At 43.2% G+C, this 24,383-nt stretch overlaps 1 protein-coding gene across 3 annotated transcripts in view; it reads right to left on the reverse strand.

Annotated features, from left to right (window-relative positions):
* The window catches only part of Ctnnd2 (catenin delta 2), an 810,770-nt gene that overhangs the window by 21,981 nt on the left and 764,406 nt on the right, over positions 1–24,383 (reverse strand). For all 3 annotated transcript variants that reach the window (XM_021182851.3, XM_021182850.3, XM_029469859.2), the window contains one exon: positions 20,168–20,252. In XM_021182851.3, coding sequence (XP_021038510.1) covers positions 20,168–20,252 — 85 coding nt within the window. The remainder of the gene's footprint in view (positions 1–20,167; positions 20,253–24,383) is intronic.

The raw sequence follows: 24,383 nt of genomic DNA on the forward strand, positions 1-24,383 counted from the left end.
ACTTTATGGTTTTGATTGTTTGGTAAACATTTCCAGACAGAACACTCTTTATGGCGAGACATCCCTGATAGGATGGGATGTAGGGTTGAGTGGCTTGCAAATTGCTTAGGACAGCAAGCATTTGCCTCATAACTTCTTATTATAGAAACTGCAAGGCACTAAACTCACATCAGCATAGAGTTTGTTAAGTGTGTTCACAGGCTGAGGCAGAGTTGCTGGTCAAGGCCCAGAGTGCTCTTGGGCCCTGCCTCCCCTACCTGACAGGTCTCTCTTATGGAGAGGCAGAGAAGGCTATGACCAGTCAGCTCCACTCTGCCAGTGTTAGCAGTGTGATCACCTGGATGTTCTAGTTTCTCTTCCCCCACTTTAACCCAGGGCAACAGGATTGGTGAGCACAAGGACTTCAAGAGTAGCCACACCTGTATCTCTGCCCTTGAGAATCTGTTTGCATTGTTCTGAGGAAGACCTGTGCACACTTCCTTGCTAGAGCTCCATTCTCCCTCTGGTTGATGCTATGACTCACCCCAGTGGCAAACCATTAGCCTGTGTGTGTGTGTGTGTGTGTTTCCAAAGGTACAGTTAAGTGGGACCCAGAAGTACATATACATTTTTTTTTAGGTCTACTCTATTTGGCAATGTCACATAAGGCATTTTCCACGCTGCATTCTATGGGCACAAAAATAGGTCACAATCTCTGAGCTGAGAGAGAGCATATACCCATGCGTAGCCTGGCCACACGTGAGCATGCGGCCTCTCTTACTCCGTGATTCCATTTTACATGCGTACACCTTCTAGCTCTCAGCTCAGAGACCCAGCACAGTGCCTTGGCTTTCACAATCTGTTCCGTACTTCCAGCCCGACTGACTCTGTCTATGCCAGGTGAGCAGGAGGCAGGAAATGCAGGTGTATCAATCACAGCAGCGGAAGTGTGCTGCCCCCCAGGCTTGGGGAGGCTAGGAACATAGTACAGTTTCTGTTTCCCATGAACATGGCATGCTCACATCAAAACTAACGCAGTAGTGATCCTGTCTGTCTTCCAGCAGTGAGGCAGATAGCCTTGTTGGTTTTGCAACCCTGGTGCTGGGCTTAATGTCGGAACACAGCGATGCCTGGCATACGCCACTTGGATTTTATGATGTAAGATAATAGCGGTAATTATTGTAAAACAAAGTGCTCATCAATTCCATAGGTGTTCCTGCTAGCTTCTGCAAGTTCAGTCCACACTGAAGTACACATGGGCAGCAGAGAGAAGCCACCACTGACACTGATGGAGCCACCGGGCTCTCTGTGCTCTCTGGCTCTCTCCCGAGGATGTTCAGAGCCTCATGATCTTTTTTTTGGTATTGTTTTAGTGGAAAGCAATCCCACGAGAATCTTTCTCTGCCAATGGTCCGTGACATACCCACGGCGGGGCTGCAAAGCCGCATTGGTTCAGCTGATATAGTTCAGAAGAGGCCTTCAGCTCGGCGGCCCCATCAGGGTCCATGTTGGCTTCTCTCTGCTGCCCACCCATACTCCAGTGTGGACTGTATGATCTTGCCTCATTTTTATCTAACCTTGAGAGCAATTCTGAAGCATCGATCCATCTGTACCTCTGGCTCCTGCACTGATGCCAATCCCAGGCACATCTTACAGAGTATGTGGCCTTGCGCCTTCATCTCTGCTGTCTCAGAAAATATAAGCTTCTGCCCATAGAGAAGACACTCAACTCTCCCCCTCCCCAGGGAGAACTGGGGATCAAAGGGTGAGAAGGGAACACATCACATTTCTCATTAGTTATGCTCCAGTTTCTCAAGGCTGGGTCCAGGCGCTCACACCCACTGTGAGTGGGCCTAGCATACTGAGGGACTGGTTCCTGAAGGCATTATCTAGTGGGAGGCATCCTCACTGGCTAGGGAGCAATGAAGACAGTCTCACACTCCAAAAGGTGTGTTAACCCTGTCATCCGGAGGGGTGGAGAGCATTGGGTGAGATGGGATGAGAACCATGTCAGGGATTGTACACAGACTCCCAGCTGCCTGTTCCCCAACTGCCCCTCCATCAGGGGAAGGACTGACAATCATAATGTACATCAGAGGAGGAAAACGATTGGGAGATGAGTTGTTTCAGGTCATAGAAAAGAGTTTATGAGAAGGTGGAAGGAAGAGAAATGTCTCAGCAGCTGCTGCAAGGCAAGTGTGGAGACTTGGTGGTCAGAAGAGAAAAAACGGGGCGACAGAGCAAATTCTTCGTAAATAGGCAAGAGTTAGCAGGGACTAGGATTCTGAGTTACTTGTTTTTCTAGCCTCTGACCTCTGATTTGGCAAGATGAGCTTGGGAGGCCACGCAAGTGTAGAGCACATGGTGACAGTGAAGAGCCACAGCTGGGTAAGTTCAGTGTTGGTGGCCCCGTTTACAGCACCCCTCAGCCAGTTTTGTTGTATTGTTTTTGTATTGTATTGTTTAGATTTGGCAAACTCTTATGATAAAGGGACATCTCTGACTGTCATTAAGTAATTGACTTTGACAATAAACACTGTTAATTTACACTGGGGACATCGGCTAGAACCCAACATAAACATTTAGCAGTGGCTGCCCATGTAGAGTCACGGCCCTTTTCTTTTTTGCTTTATAAACAGCTCTTACATTTTCTTCCTCTGGTAAGATTTATTTGGCTTCAGAACAGGGATTTCTCAGTGGACACCCAGAAACTACTCAGTGTCGAAGAAACAAATACAAGTTTTTCTCCTTCGCTGTCCTTGAAGGTTCTACAGCCCACAAAGCCTGTCAATTCTCATTTTCTTTGAGTGACTTGAGAGAGAAAGGAATGTATGTCGCAAATCCTTTGGGCTTTTAGTAACTCGGGCTTGTCCGCTCATCAACCTCAGATACTTAGAGCTTGTCACTCACATTCACATTCAAGACTTCTTCATTGTGGAAATAATTGTCCAAACAATAGTCAAAACATACGCCCTGGCCATGAAGAGGTCTAAATTGTGTTCCTGTATGAAAAATGCTTGTTCGAAGATGTGTTGCTTTCTAGTTATTTCTAAGTGGAAGGAACTCATTAATGTAACTACACAAAGTAGAGAAAGAAAATACTGGGAATTCGTGCAGTTCCCTCCTTATGTTTATAGAGAATCCTCACTTGCTCCCAAACAATGGTGGCAGTGTTTGATGCATGGTCAGGGTGACTGAAGACCAAGCCAGATTTTACATAGCAGTCGAACCTTTTGCTGTTCTTTGTTGTAATAATACAAATTCTGTTTATTTTTAAGGTAAACTGTTTGTTAAAGATTCATTTAAGCTAATTCTACCAACAATTCTAGAAGCCATTAGTGTTAAATATTTAAACGAAATGTTAAGGGCCAAAAGGGAGTATTTGCAGTTAATGCAGGAATAAACACTACCTGACAGACCCCTGGCTTTCATTACTTTGTTTCAGCTCTGTTGCTTCTAAAGAAATTTAATTAAGTTGATTTGGGTTTTAAAGGTACAGTATATCTATAAGGACATGGCTCTTCTGAAATACCATCTTTTATAAGAAAATACTTATAAATCCATTTTATGAGCTCCTTTTAATTCAATTGGGTTAATTCTGAAGATCTACTATCATCAAGGAGATTTGACAAGTTGAAAAGAGCTGTATGTACTTTAGTCAAAGAAGGCAAACTGCCATTACTTGTTGGCATTCAATAGGTACCAACAGAAGAAAAACAAAGATCTTAAGAAACAAGACCACAGCAGCCTCTTCTCTGGTGTCACTTTTGGGGTTTTAGGTAAAAAAGCTGACTTTCATTTCCCATTTCTGAGTAGAGCGGCCATGAACATATCTGAGCAAGTATTTATGGAGCAGAATGACAAATCTGTTGGGCATATGCCAAGGAGTGGGGTAGCTGGGGCATAAATGTCTTGCAACAGATGAATGGAGAATGAAAATGTGGCACATACATACTTTCCAGCTGTAAAGAAAAATGATATCATGAAAAAGTGATGGACCTAGAAAAGATCCTACTAAGTGAGGTAACCTAGACCTAGAAAGGCAAATGCCACATGTTCCCTTTTACCTGTGGTTCTTAGCTCCAAATCATCTGATATAATGTAAGTATACAGCATGGAATGTTTGCAGAAACCAGGAAAATATAAAGGGGTCCTTCTGGGGAGGGGTCTTGGAAAGGGATGGTAGGATACAGGTGATGTGGAGTAACAAACAGAATAACTGAGATGGGGCTCAAACTAGGGAGCAAAGAGTGTTGTCACCATAGGAGAAGAAGGGACGAATCACACCAAGGTTGCTTGACAAAGCCTTAACAGATAATCTTATTTTATATTTACCTGAAATTATACACAATATTGAGTGTGTGTGTTTGTATATGTGTGTGTAAGTGTGTATGTGTGTGTGTGTGTGTAAGTGTGTATGTGTGTGAGTGTATGTATGCATGAGTTAAGCTACTTGGACTGTATGTTCCTCACAAGAATCACACACTAGCCCAGTATCAGGCACAGATACGTCCTTTTCAGCAGCTGGTTAGGGAACTCAAAGTGACTCCCAGACAATATGGACTGGTGAGGTAGCCCTTGGTTGCTTCTTAGGAGTTGGGCTTGGGAGTTGTGTCTATTGCCAAAGACAGCACTTGACATGATAGCCTCCTTCCTGTGGTTTAGAGTCCATGATTCCAGAAAATACTACTCAGGCTGCCAAGGGTAGGAAGCAGCTAAGCAGTCCTTTCCCGCTTGCAACACCTATGAACCATGACAATGACCAGTGCAGCAAGATATGGGTAAAGATGCAATAAGTACCAGGAACATATTGGTGGCAACCAAAACCATCTAATTTAATTCAAGGCCCGCTCAACATGAGGCAAATCATGCCTTGTCCTGGAAATCTAGCCAGCTTACCAGTGCTAGTGAGGTCACGGACCTTAGGAAAGAATCTATTACTGAAACTTTACTACATCAGCACAATTCCTCACTACATTCTAAGCCTTATTCTTATTCCTACAGGTAAGTGTAGCTACCAAGAGTAATCAAAGAGACTTCTCTTTACATCTAATGAGGACCATCACACAATTACAAGGGGACACAAAGCAGAGGTAACTGGACTGTGGGAGTTCCACCCCAATAGTTACATCAACATCACAGTTCCTGTATCTATGGCTCAGGGAACATTGAGAGTCAGAAATATTGTAAGAGCTAGGATTCCAGGAAATCTGCCATGAAAGTGTCTCCTGGAAACCGCTGCATAAACAAGACCAAAACAATGGCCATATCATTGGACATGTTAACTTGGAAGGGGAAAATTTCCCCAGTGTCCTAATCCTAGGCAAAGAACTACAGGGAAGTAGTGACTACCAGGAAAAGGAGAATTAGTGTCTCCCAGGGATGAGCCCACTAGTTGGCTGTCCAGTGCAGAGTGGTCAGCCTTGAAACCACACAAAGACCACCAAGAAACATGGATTCAGCAGATTGTATTTATATATATCTTTACACACACTATGAGGGTTTGTATATGCTTTGCCCAGGAAGTGGCACTATTAGGAGGTGTGGCATTGTTGAAGTAGGTGTGTCACTGTGAGTGTGGGCTTTAAGACCCTTGTTGTAGCTTCCTGGAAGCCATTCTTCTCCTACCTGCCTTTAGAACAAGAGGTGGAACTCTCAGCTTCTCCAGCTCCATGTGTTCCTGGGAACTGCCATGCTCCCACTTGATGATAATGGACTGAATCTCTGAACCTGGCAGCTAGTCCCAACTAAATTTCCTGATAAGCGTTGCCTTGGTCATGGTGTCTGTTCACAGCAGTAAAACCCTAACTCCCCTCTCCCTCTCCCTCCCTCTCCCTCTCCCTCTCCCTCTCCCTCTCCCTCTCCCTCTCCCTCTCCCTCTCCCTCTCCCTCTCCCTCTCCCTCTCCCTCTCCCTCTCCCTCTCCCTCTCCCTCTCCCTCTCCCTCTCCCTCTCCCTCTCCCTCTCCCTCTCCCTCTCCCTCTCCCTCTCCCTCTCCCTCTCCCTCTCCCTCTCCCTCTCCTCCCTCTCCCTCTCCCTCTCCTCCCTCTCCCTCTCCCTCTCCCTCTCCCTCTCCCTCTCCCTCTCCCTCTCCCTCTCCCTCTCCCTCTCCCTCTCCCTCTCCCTCTCCCTCTCCCTCTCCCTCTCCCTCCCCCTCCCCCTCCCCCTCCCTCTCCCTCCCTCTCCCTGTCCCTCTCCCTCTCCCCCCACCCCTCACACACACACACACACAGAGGAATATGAAATAATAATAAAGCAAAAGGAGACTATCAAGTTGATTGTGAGGGTCATGGCAATGATTTGTGAGGAGCTAGAGGGAGGAAAGGGGGGGGAAGTGATGCAATTCTATTTCAATTAAAAATATTTAAAAGCTGATTTTAACGGATTTTTAACTGTGTCCTCTGTGTTCAAATTAATACTAAAAGCTAAACCTGGGATAAAATTGAACAAAGTTGAGCAGTCACACATATGGATCTGAACAAAAGGCTCTTAGTATATCATTTTCACATTTCAAGTCATATGTTTTTCATGTATGCTCCTAAGCCATCACTAATTCGGGAGCTCACCTGGATCCCACCTCCCACAGAATGCTCCACACAGGGAAAGGAGGTTGACCTTGAATATACCCCAAAATGCTTTAATCCAAAGGCAGGGAAGTGTTGATAAGTACTGAGCATAGTATGAGGTGAGAAGAGAGAATGTGACAGGTGTGACCCCCAAGGGAGATTCAGAGGAGGGAATGAGCATTTCAGTAGAGCCCTAGCAGTAGCCTTTAGGCTAAGAGGCCTGAACTGAAATTAGTTTTTCCTAACCTGGGGATTTCTAGAGTCCTGAAGATTTCTTGGAAGAAGCAACAGTTAAATGGAGTTATAAATAGCTAGGCTTGGAGGGAACGGAGGGAGAATGAAGAGTTAACTTGGATGTAGACAACGAGAAGGCCTTGGAGTGGCCTATGGAGTAGCAAGGCTAGAGAGGCCAAAGAACTAAGGGGAGGTAGACTCAGAGATTAGCGTAGGATGTTACCTAGAGAAACTGGACTCTACAGGAGACTGGCAAAGTCAGATATGGAATCAGAGGAGGGTACTCTGAAGATGGTACAGATGGTGCAATAAAACCAAGGAGGCATTGCCCCAAGCCACGGAAGAGGAAGAATCAATTTGGGGACAATACTTAGAGAGGTAAGTGGGAATGTGAAGACCTTTGGAAAGGACAGCTACCCATGTGGAAACATCACATGGGTATTTGTACAGAGAGCCTCTCATCTGCAGCTAGAGAAGTCAGTGTGAGTACCAGTTGTGTTCAAATGCATTCAGATGAGAGCCTCTGGGATTGACTATACAGGATAAGATGCAAAGCAAAGAGAAGATCAGGGACTTTAAAAAAAGAAGAAATGCCTTGCAAAGTAAGAACAAAGCAAGAAAACTAGTGATCAACAACCCAGAGGAGAGTGTTTCCCAGAGGATGAAGTGTTAGAAATTGACCTGCAAAGCTCATTTTCATTTTTTCCTGGACAGGCACCTGGACACTATTTCTCAGGCTGTCTTGCATATGATGGCTGTTGTTTAATTCTTAAGAATTTGCAGTCCTGGGAGTTGAACCCAGGGATTTGCATATATAAGCAAGTACTCTGCCACCAAGCTGATTTTCCAGCCCCCTTTCTTACTTATAGTTTGAGGTAGGATCTTACTCTGTTGCTCAAGCAGGTCTTGAGTCTGTGATCCTCCTGCCTCAGCTTCTGAAGTAGCTGAGATTACAGGTCTGTGTTACCAGGCATGGTAGAGTGAGATCCTGCTAATATAGAGGCCAGTGGAGGAGATGGTATCACCAAAGACAGGAATGGCTATGAGCCTTATAGTATACTGAAACTACGGGTTAAAAAAAAAAAAAAACACGCATGGTGGGAGAGCTGATTCAACCAATCACAAAGCCATCCAAGATGGCTACCCAAGCAGCAAATTAAACCTCTATGTGCTAGATCATTAACCACGAAAGTTGAGGTTATAGTCAGAAGTCCTCCTTTGCTTATCTAGACGATTCTGCATTTAGAAATGATTCCAGCACAGTGTGAGGGCAGCTGTAAGGACCACCTACTAGGGACAGAGGTGTAAAATAGAAATCTGAGAAGACACAGAGACTGAACTCCAATTTTAACTGGGAAACTTAAATGTGAACACTGGAGCAAGGTACTCAGGGGAGGAGACAGAGACAGTACAAAGAGAATGTGCATCTACAGAGCAAGAATGAATAGAGGAGGCTCGGGAAACAGAAGAGAGGGAAACACACACACCCCAGCTCTTTTTCAGAGAAAGTAGCTTCAGAATATCAGATCACGAACAAGAGAAACATGCATCTGTTTTGGATTGAGTCCAGAGGAAAATAATTGTAAAGCATTCAAGAAATAACTGTTTAGAATCCCAGTGATAAACGAGGAGGCACATTCTACCCACTATGAATATGCTCACCTAGAAATTTCCAGAACCTAGAAGATAACCAAGGAAACATGAGTCCTGTTGTGCACTGAGTGTATGTAGAGACGGATGTTTGTTGGTAGGCCTGAGAGAGGGGCACTATGGGAAATCATGTGGGAACCAGGGGAGATGCGTGTTGCGCTACAGACTGACATGGGAGAAACCTAACTGGGTTCACACATCTCATCAAGAGTCAGTCTATCACTGAGGAAATGGGGCTTCAGCATCCATCTCGGGCATTCATGGGGACCCTGTCAAGGGGATCACGCTACCCCAGGGACACAGCACAAAAAGGCAGCATCAGGATTCTTTCTCTTTACTTTCTCCTTGGCTGCTAATAATATTCTTCATACTGTTCACTCTGTGATAGATCATCTGAGGGCTTCCTGTACTTTCCTAGTGCACTGGTCTTGTGTACGCCTGAGGAGCCGTGGCTGTGGGCTAGCTGTTGACATTGAAGCAACTATTAACTACTGTAGTATTTCCACCGAGATTGGAGATGTACGGCAGAGAGCCCATTCTTAGGAGACCTGAGCAGAGACAAAAGGAGTTTTAGGTGTGTGTTCCTGAGAATGTGGGAGCTGTGGGGCCATTGTCCTGAGCAGCATCAGCAGAGTGAGCTACATGTTGAGTGACAGAGGTGAACGGATTTTTGCTCTCGTGGCTAATGCTTCAGGTCAAGCCGCCTCATGACACCCTTCCGAAGGTTTTACATTATCTCATGACCGTTAACATTTCTTTTTAAATAGGACTTCCAAAATTGCACTAGATATAAGGATCCAGACTTTGTATCTAGTGCAGTTTGCTTTTAGTGGTTGAGCAGAAGTCTGAGGTTAACAGACAGTTCTGCATAGCTCAGTGAAGGAGTCCAGGCATGAGTGACCCATCAACGGATGTGAAAGGCTCACATCTACGTCTATGTCTCTAAGCAAAAAATATCACTGTCTCCCAGGAGAGAACAAAGTAATAGGTGACCATGTGTCCTAGGGAGAGGGACCAAAGGCAGAGGCAACTCTGTTAGCAAGGCTGGCTTTCCTCACCATGGGCCTATTTCTTCCTCTATTTAACCAGCTTGCAGAAATGGGGCAGACATACAAAAGAGAGAGAAGATGTACCCAAACAAACAAACAAACAAACAAACAAACCAAGAGAGAGGAACTTAAGGTAGGTGTAACATTGCCCAGTTTATCCCAGTTTGCCAGAAAACAAGTGGCTGAGTTTTCGTAAAGAGGACAAAGTGAGCTCCCGTGTGTGTGTGTGTGTGTGTGTGTGTGTGTGTGTGTGTAAGAGAGAGAGAGAGAGAGAGAGAGAGAGAGAGAGAGAGAGAGAACTTGTTGAGTTTTCTAGTGCTTACTGGAGTTTTTCCCCCTTGCCTTTTGTCCCTGCAGCTTTTGACTTAAAGCCACGTGGCTGAAGCTCTGTGGAAGAGTGGCATTAGCGAGGAAGTGTTTAATTTGGGCGCAGCTATGTGGGTTTCCTTCCTTGGGGATCTATATGAGCAAGAGCTGTAATTTAGTCACTTCATGTTCAGCATCTGCCCCATACATCGATTTCCACTTTTGCACAATTGATTTTTGCTTCTATTCCCATTTGTGCATTTGTTTTTGGACAGATATCATATGATGAGTGTCTGAGAATGGTCTCTCAGAGGTCAAGGGATCTCATGAAGAAAGTCCTTCTTTGTCAATACAAACATCACCAAGTAAATTCCCAGATTTATGGAGGGGAGCATTTCATAGCTGAGGTTAACCTCAGTCTTTCCTTCTGCTTCCCTATCTTGACATCAAGTGATTCAGAAAGAAAACACACGAGGAGCCATACTTGAGGGCCTTGAGACTCGAGCTTTGCCTTGGCTATTTGTTCGATTTTAGAATCTGGACCAACAAATCTTTTCATTTTTCTAGTCATTTTCTTGGAGAAGAATTTCCTAGCAGAGTAGAAGGATTAATAAACTCCTGGTGAACAAGTTCCCTAATGAAAACAATAGCTTTCCAATCTAGGAGTGTAATGGATTTTTAGGGAGGACTTATTGCTTCTCTTTCAACATCTTAGATACTAAGAAGTAAGATCTATTAGTCCTGAACATTGCTAACAGTGAAGGAGGCATTAATGCAGTCCTCACTCTCCTTACTTCAAATTTGAGAATTCAAAATTTTTGAATTTTGCCCTTGCTGTAAATTTCCTTTTCAGATTCTCAAAACAGCGTTCTAATTGTACAGGAATGCAGAAGATGAATATGATGAGGGAGTGTTACACATGCATCCATCGGTCCAGTTTGCATGACCAGGGCAGCTAGTCACCTGTGCATTGTGGTCAGAAGACTCCACCAGGCTGCATTACTCTGTCACCCTAGGTGATTTGGGCACTGGAGGGAATCAGTAGCATTTCCTTGCCTATCCATAATTACTTATTGATTTCTTGTTTTGTCTGTGCAGTAGTAGCAAGAGCCAATGGAATGAATACACCGTCAGGAAGAAAAGAGGGACCCGTGTTAAAAAGGCTGGGAAGGGCATGGCTTACTCCTGTGAGAGCTTATTATCCACTTCCTGAACAGATGATGGAACCAGAGAGTCTAGATGACTCCTTGACATCCAGATGACAAAGGGAAGGACATCTAAAATTGGTTATGTTTTGTGTCCCATGTCAAAATATCAACAGAAAATCCAGTACCACATGATGCTTCATAGTTTCCAGCATAGATGATTCAGCTTCCTTAGAGACAAGAGCACACTATACAAGCTCTCAGTGTTTCACATGGGGTAGGGGCATTCCTAAAACAAATCCCCACCTGTCAGAAATATTAGTGGGAAGATAATTAAGTTATTTCTATTTCCTCTGATTGTCTGTAAGAATTGGATTATGGTGTTTTATCTATCTTTGGTTTGCTACTGGCATCTATGAAAGAATGAGTTAATTCTCACAGGGAGACTGAGTAGTCTTCTCTGGGGTCACTTTACTCTTAGACTAAAAGTGACTGAAGAATCATCTGCCTCCTAATGACAGGGACTGACTTTACTCTTTTGCAGTACTTGCACAGGGCTTGTGCTAAGGACACAGAAGAGGAGAGATGTTAACCTTCCCATCCTACTTGCCTTCTCCACTCACAAGTACTTTCACTTTGGTGTGAGGCTTCCTGCCACTACTGCCTCCAGGTATCTGCTAGAATAATTATAACTAAGAAGGCAGAACAGGGTTGAGTGTACCCCAATATCCAAAATCAGTTACCCAGAGAAGGGGCCCCGTGCCATCATCCAAGGTGACCAGGATGATTGATGTTGATAGTGTAGTTGTTCTCCAAACACGCCAAGAGCAGCCTGGACTTCCAAGGGGCACTGGTCCTGTAGACTGGTCCTATTAGGGAAGTCCCATTAATACTCCATGACCAGATCATGGGTGTTGAGTGGAATCTGGGGCATGAGAAAGTATCTGATGAGCTAAACTGGTGTACCCCCAGAAGTGAGGAAGGAGTCATACATAAATATATTACAGGGGAACCACAGGGGACATGCTGGCTGATAATATCAGCCTAGACATCAATCTAACCAGGCAGGATTGAATCCCCTGATGCAATGCTCAGGTGCCATCAGTTACAGTTCTTTTGTAAGAAGCCATTTTGTCACAACATGAGAGCAAATATGAAGCTCTTGTCTGAAATTTTAATGATTAAGATCAATATAGTATTTTACAATTGAAGAAGACTTTGATTCAAAGCAATGAACTGACTGGAGAGACAGTTCAGTGAGTAGGAAGGGTTGTTGCATACGCCTGAGGAAGTGAATTTCAGTTCTGGCACACGTAATCATCTAGGAGCAGCTGAGCATGTGACTGTGACTGTAGCTCTATACAAAGTGGTGACAGGAAATTTCCTGGAGCTTGCTAGACCTCAACCTAACTCCAAGCTCAATGAAAGACTGCCCCCGAGGAACAAGGAAGGAATAGAATACTCAACATCTTCCTCTAGGCTCTGTATGCACACACACACACACACACACACACAGAGTTTGAGACTTGTTCAAACACAATTTTCAGAGTCCACAGGAAGAACACACAAGGCCTTCAGGAGTGAATCTCATTATTCCTTTTTTCAAACTCATATACACAACAATAACGAACCCTCAGTCAAACTAGGTGAGTGTGATGTGTTTATCAGTGGAATCAAATGCCCCATTGTGGTGGCACATGCTGACAGAGCGGGGAGCTGTCTATGTATCAGGTAGGGAGTGTATGAGTAAACTATACTCCCTCTTAGCCTTTGTATGAACCTAAAACCACCCTAAGAAACCCAAAGATGTGAAGTTTAATAGAGAACAGTAAACTTTCTAAAATCTAACAACAACAACAACAACAACAACAACCACAATCCCAGAGTCCAAATGATAAACAAGCTTACACTTCAAGCAACTGCTGTGTACACAACGCTTTGGACGCAGAAAGGGCTGCATGAAATTGAAACTCGACGCCTGTTACCCAGTCTGTGTTCAGCAAAGTCTGCTAAAGTGGTTGTGAACATAACGCCTCATGAAGACCCATAAAACAGTGATCTACACTGGCTGGGGCTGAGATAAGCTTCAATTTTCTATGCCATTAAACTGTGGTCTGCATCTCCACAGATACTGGTGTCTGTAAGAAGAAATTGTAAGTTTGGCACAGAGAGTAATCAAAGCCGTTGAGATAAAGTAAGAACTGTGACTTTTTATTAAAAGAAAAAGTTAAAAAGCAGCTCCATTGCTTCTGCCCAAGACACAGCTTTGGCTTCTTTCACTGATTACAGTCTTACTTCTCATGCATACAGATGAAGTCTCTTTCGAGAGGTCTTTATGTTTGGGAATTCCTTCACTTGGTGCTTTCCATTAGGGTGGCTATTAATTGTTCCAAGGTTGGAGACAAGCGTGATTTCAATGTTTATGGAGGCATAGATGAGTTGTGATGTAAATAAATTCATGGTGCAAACTCTCCCACAAGGGATATCTGAGCCAGGAATGGAAACTCTTTCTACCATAAAAGCATAGATACTTATGTAGTCATTAAATGGTTTAGTGCCAGGATATGGGAATATGCTTAGCCATGGGTATGAAATATTGAAAAGTAATTCAAAGTGTGAATTAAAAATAATTTATTTAAGCCTGTCACAGTTTTAACTACTTCACATTACTAAGCAGAGCCCTCAGTTTAGATTAAAGGGAGTTCAGAAATTTTGTGTTTAAGGGAGGTAATATCAAAACTACAGGGAGAATGAAGATTGAGATGAACCATGGGACAAAATTTAGATTTAATGGACAGTCTGGGGGAAGTTCAGGTATGGCTGCATATCTTATCCACCTTTCAGGAAGCAGAGAAGCTAGAGAAAGAGGCCCAGTTCCTGAGAAAAGACTCAGGACCCATGTCAAGATATTGATATTTAGGCTCTGACCTGAGGGCCATTGGGGGGGGGCCCTAAGTCATGAATCCCATTGACCCTTTAGAAAGTTTACTCACTCCTGTAGTCCTCTGGACAGAGGGGTGGCAAAGGCCAAGTGTAAAGATAGGAAGCCCAGATAAGAGCTCAGCCCAATAATTCAGCATATGGGATGACTGTTTATCTGACCCCGAATGTAACAGGAGGTAGACAGAGGCTGAGATCTAGAGCTCTACAACAGGGATGATGCCTGGGCACTGGTGTGGGCAGCTGGGATAGTTTGTGATGACAGAAGGGGAGGCAGAATTTAGGAGGGGCACAGTGTCTGGGATCCAATTTCAATGGGGGTACTGCAGAAAAGTTTATAAGAATAGGTTGTGTAGAAGGCCGAAGACCTAAAGAGTGGCTAGGGCTAGAGAAACAGATTGAAGTGACAGCCACATTTGGTTAACTGCACCCAGGAAGGAAGCATTTTGGCCACCCTGGGGAACTATGTACATCAGACAAGGCAGTCTCCAGCATCAAGAGTTCACTCAGCACATCGAAACGCAAGGAACGAGCAGGAAGATGAGCTGCTCAAGAATGGAGAAGGCACAATGGAGAGCCAGAGGCAAGATGGAAGATGGCAGTGTAATGGGAGTCATGGGAAGATGACCGTGGATCATTTGTTCCACAACATTTCAAACTAGAAGCATGTGGGACCAGAGCTTGGAGGAGGGCTCTGCTTGAACTCATGTCTTATTCTTCCTCAGGCTTCACTCTGACCTTCAAAATAACAGTGCTTTTCAGTATACCCAACCCACCATGCACACACACACACACATACACACACACACACAAACACACACACAGCGCTGACACACAACAGAAATACCCACCACAAAGCCCATGGCGGTTTCCATGTCACCTTCATGTCATAAAACCCTGAGCCCATGGCTTACTTTGCTAAGCCTCCACAGGCACGATTCTTCCCACTGGGCTCCATTACAAAGCAATGACTAGCAGGTAGAGTTGTTTAGGAGAAAGATTGTGGGTAAAGAGCTCTGGCCCAGAACCTTCAGACAGCCGGATGTAGCAGAGGACTGAAGGGAAAGGAGTGGCGAGAAAGGCAATGGATGAGAATCTTGGTGGTCATCATTATGGAGTGAAGCCTTTAGCTCCACATGCTCAGCAGCTTGTGGAGAGGATGACAGGGACAGCGAGTACCCGATGGCACGACAGTCCTTTGGAATCACCATCCACGACTCCCTTGAGATTACTTTCACGTACACAAAGCATTATGATGTTTGACTTGACCATAAACAATCCCACCCAGGCAGGGGCTATGGCTTTTATGCCACACATGGGAATATAAAAAGATGGAGAGGGTCCTAGACACATGGCCATCAGAGGCTATGAAGGGTCATTGATGGAGGTTGAAGAAAGTTCCCAGGTCGGATACGAGGTACGGAGGGATGGCTTTGTGTAACGACTCCAGGGTTCTGTGAGCATGCCCAGAAAGAAGATTCTGCTGGTAAATCACACACTGCAGTTGACTACTGGAGGAGGTTATTTAATACTCTGGCAACTGTCAGGAATGGGAAGGTGGAATACAAACCGTCTACTATATCTCTGTGTGGGTGTGAAGTTTTGTGCATCTTGAGTCTGCCAAAAGTCTTGACAGGTAATCTACCTGAGGTCACGATGCCAGGAAATGGTAAGGTTGTGCCTTTGATGTTGGGCCATTTGATTCTGAGTCTATGCCATTTCTATTTCTACAAGTAATATGGCAAGGCTTTTAGGCAGGAATCTGCTGACAAAGTCATTGGCAGACATTCAGTGTCTAGCAGCAGGGAAGCATGGCCTCCCTTTGTCGCCTGTCTCATGGAAACCCGGAGCCCATATTCACACAGGAAGGTTAACTCACGGAAGACGTGTGAATGGACTCGCATGCCCATGGCCATAAGTTACCACAGTGGCAAAGGCTTATGCTACCCTGATGCATTAGAACTCAGAATGTCTGGCCACCTGGGTGTGACCTCCTCGAGACTTGAAGACAGAGATGAGAAATTGCACTTGCTTGGTGTGGCTTGGAGGCCCAAGTTGCAGATAAGGAGAAGTGTGTGTAGAGCTAATTGTAGCCACCCTGGAGTGGAATGCCGTGCTTTGATGGGCCAGGTTTGCCATCAGCACTAGGAATGTCTAAACAATAAAATGCCTGCTGGAGCTGACACTGCCTTTCTTCTGCCATGGAATTTTCAAAGGGGTCATGGCAACCATGTTTCTGGGTGACCCTAGCAGCTGAGTGTTGGCCCAGGCTGAGGTCTAGTTCCTTGGGTGTGAGCGGGAGCTTGACAGCTCCTGCTCTTTGCCTATAGAGCTCTCTTTCCTGTTTGTCTGGAACAAGATGGGGGTGGGAGGGGGAGCCAATAAGCTTCACTAACACAGGAGAGATGCAGGGTAACATGAGAGGCCAGAGGGCCCCTGCCTGATCATGTCCGTGGCAGGAGGAGGGGGGTCTATTTAGATGCATCTTCTATAACTGAGTCCACTTTGTAGTGACTTTGTGTACATCCATGCTATTTATTGATGACTGCTCGTGGAAAGATCACCAAAAGTCACATAGAATTTAGGCAGTTGTTTTTATATTTTGATGCCCTTCTCCCACGTTTATTTCCTGTTTCCCCAAGTCAACTATTCTAAGAGTCTTCAAACATGGTCAAACAGAAGCACTCATTTTATCAGGGGGCTTATTTTCAGTCCCGCATTTCTACAAAGACAAGCACTTCACAAGATTCAGTGAATCTCACAATTTCCCTTACTGGCTTTTATGAACCATTCACTAGTCGTTCACAGAGAAGGGATTTTATAGGTCTGTGTAAGGTTAGCTAAACACCAGGGCTGTTTAGAAATGTTGGTGCATTATGTAATACTTTGATGACCGCTGAGTATTTTTCCTCAAGTGGATAATTCAGATGGGCTTCACTCCAGTTGAAGGTCCAGATAACATGAGTGTATTTTGCGGGCACCAAACGCATCATGAATAAATCACAGTTTTGTTTTGTTTTGTTTTGTTCTGTTCAGAAACCACAGAGCCAAAGTATTCTAGCTGATTAAATGTATCTCTGAAAAATAAGACAGGTAAGCTAAAAGATGTGCATGTCTGGCCTCTGGGCCTGGTTGTGCGTGAACTGATTTGGGTCTTGAGACTCAACTGAGATCCAAATTGGGTCTCAGACACCCCAATTTCCACCTCCCAGTCACATATTCCGTCTTATAATGCCCTAACCTCAAATTCTTAATTATAAAAATTTTAAATTCTTCAAGATTTAGCTCTATAATTTTTTCCCTTTGAGCCATGCTTCAAAACCTAATGTATAGGATTCAGAACGTAATAGAGTTGCCAACCATTGCTCCACCCTCAGGCCCGCAGCCATGGCCTCCGTGTTGTAAGTTTTCCTTGGAGCCTTTCATTTAGTGACCTCTAGTAGAATCTAATAAGTAGATCCGAAATGAGGATAATTAAAAGATATGGATCAGACAGCTTTTCGGTGGTGTATAAATTGTCAATGAAGCACAGAACAGAAACTGGTCTCCCTGACGATTAAAGACAATGGGAGATGAAGAATAAACGGCCTTTTTGCAGGACTTTTAAAGGGGAAGTGATTTTGAATGCTCAGCCTTGTTATCCAGAGAGCGCGTGACATTGAGCCCAGAGGCGCCTGTTTCATTTCACAACTGTGTAATTTGGAAATGATTAAGAACAGCTCTTTCTCAACATTTTTTAATCATGGACCAACTAAAAACATCACATTGATTTCTCCAGCCCATCTTTCTCGAATGTGCTCATATGAAACACATTTTAAATCAGCTCAGCTCTTGAGGTTTAGCTCCATTAAATTCCTGTCAGCACACTCTTCTTTTTATGAAAATAGAAAGACAATTACGCTTTTTGAACTCTACTACCAACAAAGTAAAAACCAAACCAAACACCCCCCCCCAAAAAAAAAACCCAACAACTCTCAAGTGAAAAGCTCACACTACCATTCAGTAAATAGCTTGAGAGCTTCTCAAAGCTGTGTCCCCACGGTGCACATAGCATGAGTACTGCAGAGGAGTGGGCGTGCCCTGGATGTGAGTGCAGGTGCATTGTGGGAGGCAGTGCCTCCTGGAGCTCCTGTGGCCACTGGCTCGGAACCACCAGCTTCATTCAGTTTAAGGGTGATCATCATGTCTGTCTATCTGTTTAACAGGATGACCTTTTCTGAGGGAGATCTCACTTGACTTCTGGAGGAGCCCAAGAAGGAGCTAAGCATAGACCATGGAGGTTAGAATTTGATGCGAAACAGAAAGGAGCCCCCAAACGTTTGCTCATTTTAAAAAAGAAAATATTTAGCAACATTTATCACCAATCTGGAATATTCCCACACCTCATGGTTTTATGATCTAAGTGTCAAATTAAGTATACTATGTCTAGAAGCACAGGAAAACTTGAAAAGAGAAGTGCATAAGTTGCATTTTATAATCTTAAAGTGCGTAAGGGGAGAAGGAGGGTCCTTGGGGAAATCTAAAAATAGACTAAAACATACAAGAGCCAGGTATTAAATATTTTACTTTCCCCACAGGCTTAGTGGTGACAAAAGGTGCCTCTGGCAAGAGGGCTCTCATGCCTTCTGATGTGAGACACTGTGTGTGACCTCATGTCCCTGCTCTAGAGGCTGGTGGCCTGCTAGGGCTGGTGGCATGGGATGCACACAGTGGTGCTGGCTTTCTCAGTAGGAGACCCCTTGGCTGGTGGATGGAAGCCACCCACCTTGACCAGCTCTGTTGTCTCCTTCTGAACTCTGGTCTCCTTCCTTGTACATTTATGATGTTCTCCTGTCTCTACTTACTAGTGAGATCTAAACTCTCCACACATGTTCAACTAGGGGTCACAAAATCAAAAGTCCTAGAAAATATTATTAATAATGCCCACCTGGCCCCTAAACCACAAAGAAAAGGTCAGCATCCTTTCTTCAGGGGAACTCAGCCTTGAGCTACAGAGTCAACATCTCCAGAAATGGACTTTCCAGGTTTTAGTCTTTGACCACATTGACAGTGAAGATACTTTTAAATGCAAAATGAATTCCTGTTAGCCACTTGAGCCTACAGAATAAATGCCAACCTCCTGTGGTCCATGCGGGTCAGGAAGACCTTCATCTCCATCCTCTGGGCAACCTCTTCAGGGCCTAGGAACACAGAGCAGCGACTGCATCTTGCTTTTTTTTTTTTTTCAGCTTCCATGTTCTTGAATCCCTCCATTGTTCTTGAGTTATTTGGGTTTGTTTCCCTGCTGTGTTCTCTTTGCAATTATTTGTTTAAACCTGTTGATATTTTTAATTTTTTTTCAAAATCCCTAAATTTATGACTTTTTGGTCTACTTTGGAATATGTGACCTCTGGAAAAAATACATTTTCTTTCTATAAAGTGAATTAATATTATTGAAAATATTGTATCAGGCATTCAAAATAGCTAGAGGGGTGAATCTTGAGTTTTTTCAACATGAAGAATGATACATGCTTAAGAGGATGATTGAGGTAAATATCTGTAGTGGGGCCAATAACCAATGGATGTATGTATTGAGCCAGCATGCTGTATTCTATAAATATGTATATTTATTATGTGTTAATTACAAAATGAAAGAGGATGGAGAGGCGTCTCACTAACTCCTCACTCTTCCAGGAACCTCAGCTCCTTCTTCAGCATCCTCATGATGATTCACAATCTCCTCTAATTCTATACCCAGTAGACTATCTGTCCTCAGCCCTCTGTGGTTTCCTGCATCCACATACATACCCATAGGCACACATGTGCAAAATAAATGAACAAGTAAATAAGTAAATGAACATTTTAAAATAAAAGAAAGCACAGGGCTAAGAAGATGGCTCAGCAGGCAAAAGTGCTTGGTATGCAAGTCTAGAACCCACATAAAGATGGAAGGAGAGAACCAACTTTACAAGTTGTTCTCTGATCTCCACATGTGCACTGTGGCATATATACATATATAATCTTTCAGATACATACACACATGTAAAAATAATAATAAATACAAATTTTGAAAAAAATTATAGGCTCTAAGAGAATTGAAAGAGATCATTTGGTGTTGTCAGGATGGTGAGAGCCTTCTTGGTATCTTGGAATATGGATAAAAAATTTCTCCTTATCATCCTGAAACTCTTGTTTCAGCTAAGGCTTTTTGACAAACACCTCCTATATATGGAATATTTCTTACTATAGTCACATCTGGCCCCTTTGGGCCCCACATCTGTGATCCCAGGAACCTCAGGTATAAGAAAAATCAATCTTACCTTCTTGTAGAGGCTCCTCAGATCTCGATACTGCCACATGCTGTTTAGGACCTGAGAAGCAGCCTTGACCACCTTTGGAGAGTGCCTGAGAAGGAAAAGACAGGAAATGCAGATGATGACCTGGAACTGCACTATCTTGTCACCCTTTTGGTTTTTCTCTTCAGTAAAGAATTATTTCCCTAGCTCCCATTCTCCTTCTCAGCAACATGCCTGGAAAGGTAACAGGCAGGCAGGCACTAGAGTTTGGCAAAGAACTTCCAAAACATAAACATAAGAATAGTGACAGGTAGGGAGCAGTAGAGTCTCTGTGATGGTTTGTATAAGCTTGGCCCAGGAAGTGGCACTATTAGAAAGTGTGGCCTTGTTGAATTACATGTGGAGAATGTCCATGAACAAGAATCTATAAAGCCCTGTATGCTCCTCAAGTCCTTTGGATAAAGGTCATAGGAACTTATGGTTTATTAATCTTTTCTCAGATTGCCTTTGCAAATGCTATGAAGGCACAACCTCTTACCTTTTGTTCAATGCCAATCTGTATGTCAAAACAGAGACTAGGTCAGTATAGCCATATTGATTCAACTCCCATCAGATTCTTGAAGTCCCTTTGACTGGTGCTTTTAAAGAAGCTTTTTTAACTACTTATAGATCTTAGTTCTAACAGAATGGTTTTACCACCAACTGCCTAATTCTGCCATGTACTGAGAATTTTGGTTTCTTTAAAAACCACAAAATTATTATGGGAATATGTTTTAGTTTTAATCCCAGGTGTGGGATATGATGCTGCTTCAGACTGTCCACAGCAGCTGACTATGATTTGCCTCAGGCTCTAGCAGAAGCATGATTTTGCCAACTGCAGATAGTTTCTGTGACTGTGTGATGTTTGGAATTCTGGGGACTTTTCAGAGGATAGATAAATGCCAGGGTCCCAAGAGGTGCGGTAGGTGGTTGGTTGGTTGCTGTTGGTCATGGTTTGTTAAGTACTCATGCACAAAGAAGAAACAAGAAGAAATTAGATATCCTGACTGCAGAGATCAAACTTGCCCCAAGGAACTCAACAACTCTAAACAGCAGGAAGTAGACTAAAGATAACATTAGCCCTCTTTCCCCCCTATCCTTTTCCTCTCTCCTATCTAGTGTTAAGGGTTGAAAGGGTGGAAGAAAAGGGTTGGAAAAGGGTAGAAGAACGAAAACCCCACAAAGTAGCAGATGTGGGCTACACTAGTGGCCACCGTTGATATGGTCTACCTTACAGGCCAGTTCGATTTTTCCTGTGAGGAGTGAGGGGGGGTCCTATGGTCCTTTTCACATTTACTCAATTAGCTGTCATTCTAGCAAAAAGAAAGAATATGGCTATGTTTCCGTACATACAATACTGTATTACACAAAACAAGGAGAAGGTATGATGTGGGCTGTAGGCTTGTGGTCCATGTGACTCTTGGTGTTGGGCAAGATGTTATAACTAATGAGGCCTCGAAAGCAATGAACAGTCTAGAAGCTGACTGTTATGGATGAGAGAGTCATTGAAAATAATCTCTGAAGTAAGACAAAATGTATTTGATTCTTACACACTTTTCTGTTGCCTCTTCCTAAAAGTCAGAGGACCAAGACATCTGCTATTAGAAAGTCTCTTCTAATCAAGACAGGAATGCTGTATCCGTGAAATTTCAACAATATGGCTACCTAAACCAGATCTACACAATGACACCAGGTGACAAGCCAATGTGGATGTGTGTGTGTGTGTGACTCTCATAAAGTTCCACTCCTAGATCAGGATCTATAGGCAATTAATGACTGTCAAGAGAGGAAGAATCAGTTTTCTTCAGGAACAAGTTCTCTGGTAAGTCATCCAATCTCAAGTGGTTAGTCCTAAACACATGCACATAAGACATTAAATGTACTCATTAGAATATAGTCTCTCTCTCTCTCTCTCTCTCTCTCTCTCTCTCTCTCTCTCTCTCTCTCACACACACACACACACACACACACACACACACCCCAAAATAAACTATAAGAGTCTTAAGAGATCATGAACTTCAGAGGGAGTTGGGGAATTGGGAATTGGAAGTAGGAAAGAGAGGGTTGAATTGTTAATGGAACTCATATGAAATCTCAAAAAATAAATAAAAATCATATTTTAAATAAAAAAGCCCTTGAGATTCAAAGGAGGCAGATGGTAGATGGATTGGGGTAGGCTTGGATTTACGAAGCAAAATAAACAAACATTTTGTGGATAGGCATTTTGTAATGAAATCATGGGCTATCAGGACATGGTGCATAGTCTAGCTGCTGTTTTTCTGGGTCTTCATGTTTGTAATTTATGTGAGCTAAGATTAAAGCTTCTCCATCCATTTATAGAAGAGCAGCAGTGACAGCTACTTATTTCTGAGGAAAAAAAAACAACTTTAGCTGTATTATAACAAAAAATGAAGAACTATAAGTTTGATTTTCTCCATAATACATTAGTTACAAGGTACCATTTATTTTATTTCACTAAGATGAATGGAGGTTTAATTATTCTATAATTTATGGTAATATCATGTCCCCTGCTATAGTGTTAAATCCCTGTAACTTAGAGAAATTTAGACCTTTTCACGAATACAGATTAGCGCCCCTCTTGGCCTTATATAATCAAGGTGAAACAAAGACTAAATGCTCTCATATTTACACCCGCTACTTAGATATTTTTCTCTGGCAATGCCCAGGCAACCATGGAGAACATGATTAAAATTCAGGTAGTGGAGGTGTGGCTGACACATTTAGCATGAAAAATTCCTCCGACACAGTGTAAATTTTTTGTTGTTGTTGTTTTCAACTTCTTGCTTAGTTACAAAATAGAGACTGAATGTGTAATGAAAATGAGGTTAGCTTCTTAATTAAAATGCCTGTATGGCGTGGCGTTGTTATAAGTTCTGAGGGTCAAAAGGAACACTTCCCTTTTCTTAGTCTGTATGTTTGATCCTTCTACTAGGCTCCTGCCATAAAAAATATCTACATGAAACTCTGTAACTACCAACTGAAGGACCAGAACCACTGAGTGTTCCTAAGTAATTATAGCTGGAGCCTGAGCCTTAGTACACAGGTCTCTACTGACAAGCCACAGTTCAGTCTGTAAATAGCTTCTCTGCCTTATGATAAAATATGACACATTCAACATGATTTCCCATATAACGGTTGAGATCATGAAAATGCGTATGTGAAACAGATGGACATGATAGAATTCTCCAATGTGTGTTTAAAAATGATGTGAAAACAGTAAGCCGTCAGACTTCAAAATTGTGGAATCGGCTCCTGTAGGTGCTGATAGCAATCCCACAGTGCTTTGAGCTTCACGGGAGCTATCAGATCAGGAGTGGCTGAAGATGTCTGTCTGAATGTGTGATTCCTCAAAGCTATACAGCTCAGTCACAGAGAAGCAGAGCAGAACACTAGCTGACTTGACTGTCTTAGCAATACTATTCAGTGTGGCTCCAATACACCGTGGCACCTCACTTGTCTGCTCTGTTCATATCACTACACAGTTAGGCTCACATGCACATAGATGCAAATGCACAGATGTTTTAGGACCACAGCCAGGCATATTTATGTTCATTTCAGGGTTTTTGTTTATTTGCCTTTTTCATCTTTGTTTCCATGCTGTTTCAAAGAAAAATCATATTTGGGCTGAACTTTATTCTAGAAGCAAGTTTTTAAAGACTAGTTTAGTGTGGGCATATTTGTGGCCTCTTTATAAGTTAAATGGAATGTACTGGTATTTCTACCATGTTAGTGATCCCCAGTTCAAAAGTTCTATTCCTGAAAACCTTTCCTGTTCTAATAAAGCATGCCTAGAGGTTCCCGTGACTCTAAATCTACCCATCACCACTGGACTGATTCAGCAAGAATTCTGAGTTTTATGCTAAGACTCAGGGCAATGCCCTCAACTACTTTTGCTTAGAAAGCAGTGATAAGCCATGATAAACTAAAATGCAGGTAGGACATTCGAAGTTATGAACGCCTTATTTTGATCCTCTCATTGTCAGTATATTCATATACAAGAGAGACACAGTGCACGGGGAAATGTAAGGGCTCACTGAGTGTGACCACTACAACTCAAAGAGACCTGATTCACTTCATTTAACACCTGTTAGTAAAGTCACAACTCCAGGCTGTTGTCATAGAAAAAGGGATAAAGGAACAATCAGATAAACCAAGTGACCATCCGTGAAGAAATGTTTAG

Source organism: Mus caroli, unplaced genomic scaffold (assembly GCF_978045245.1).
Source record: "Mus caroli unplaced genomic scaffold, Mus_caroli_1 scaffold_16, whole genome shotgun sequence".
NCBI classification, from domain to species: domain Eukaryota; kingdom Metazoa; phylum Chordata; class Mammalia; order Rodentia; family Muridae; genus Mus; species Mus caroli.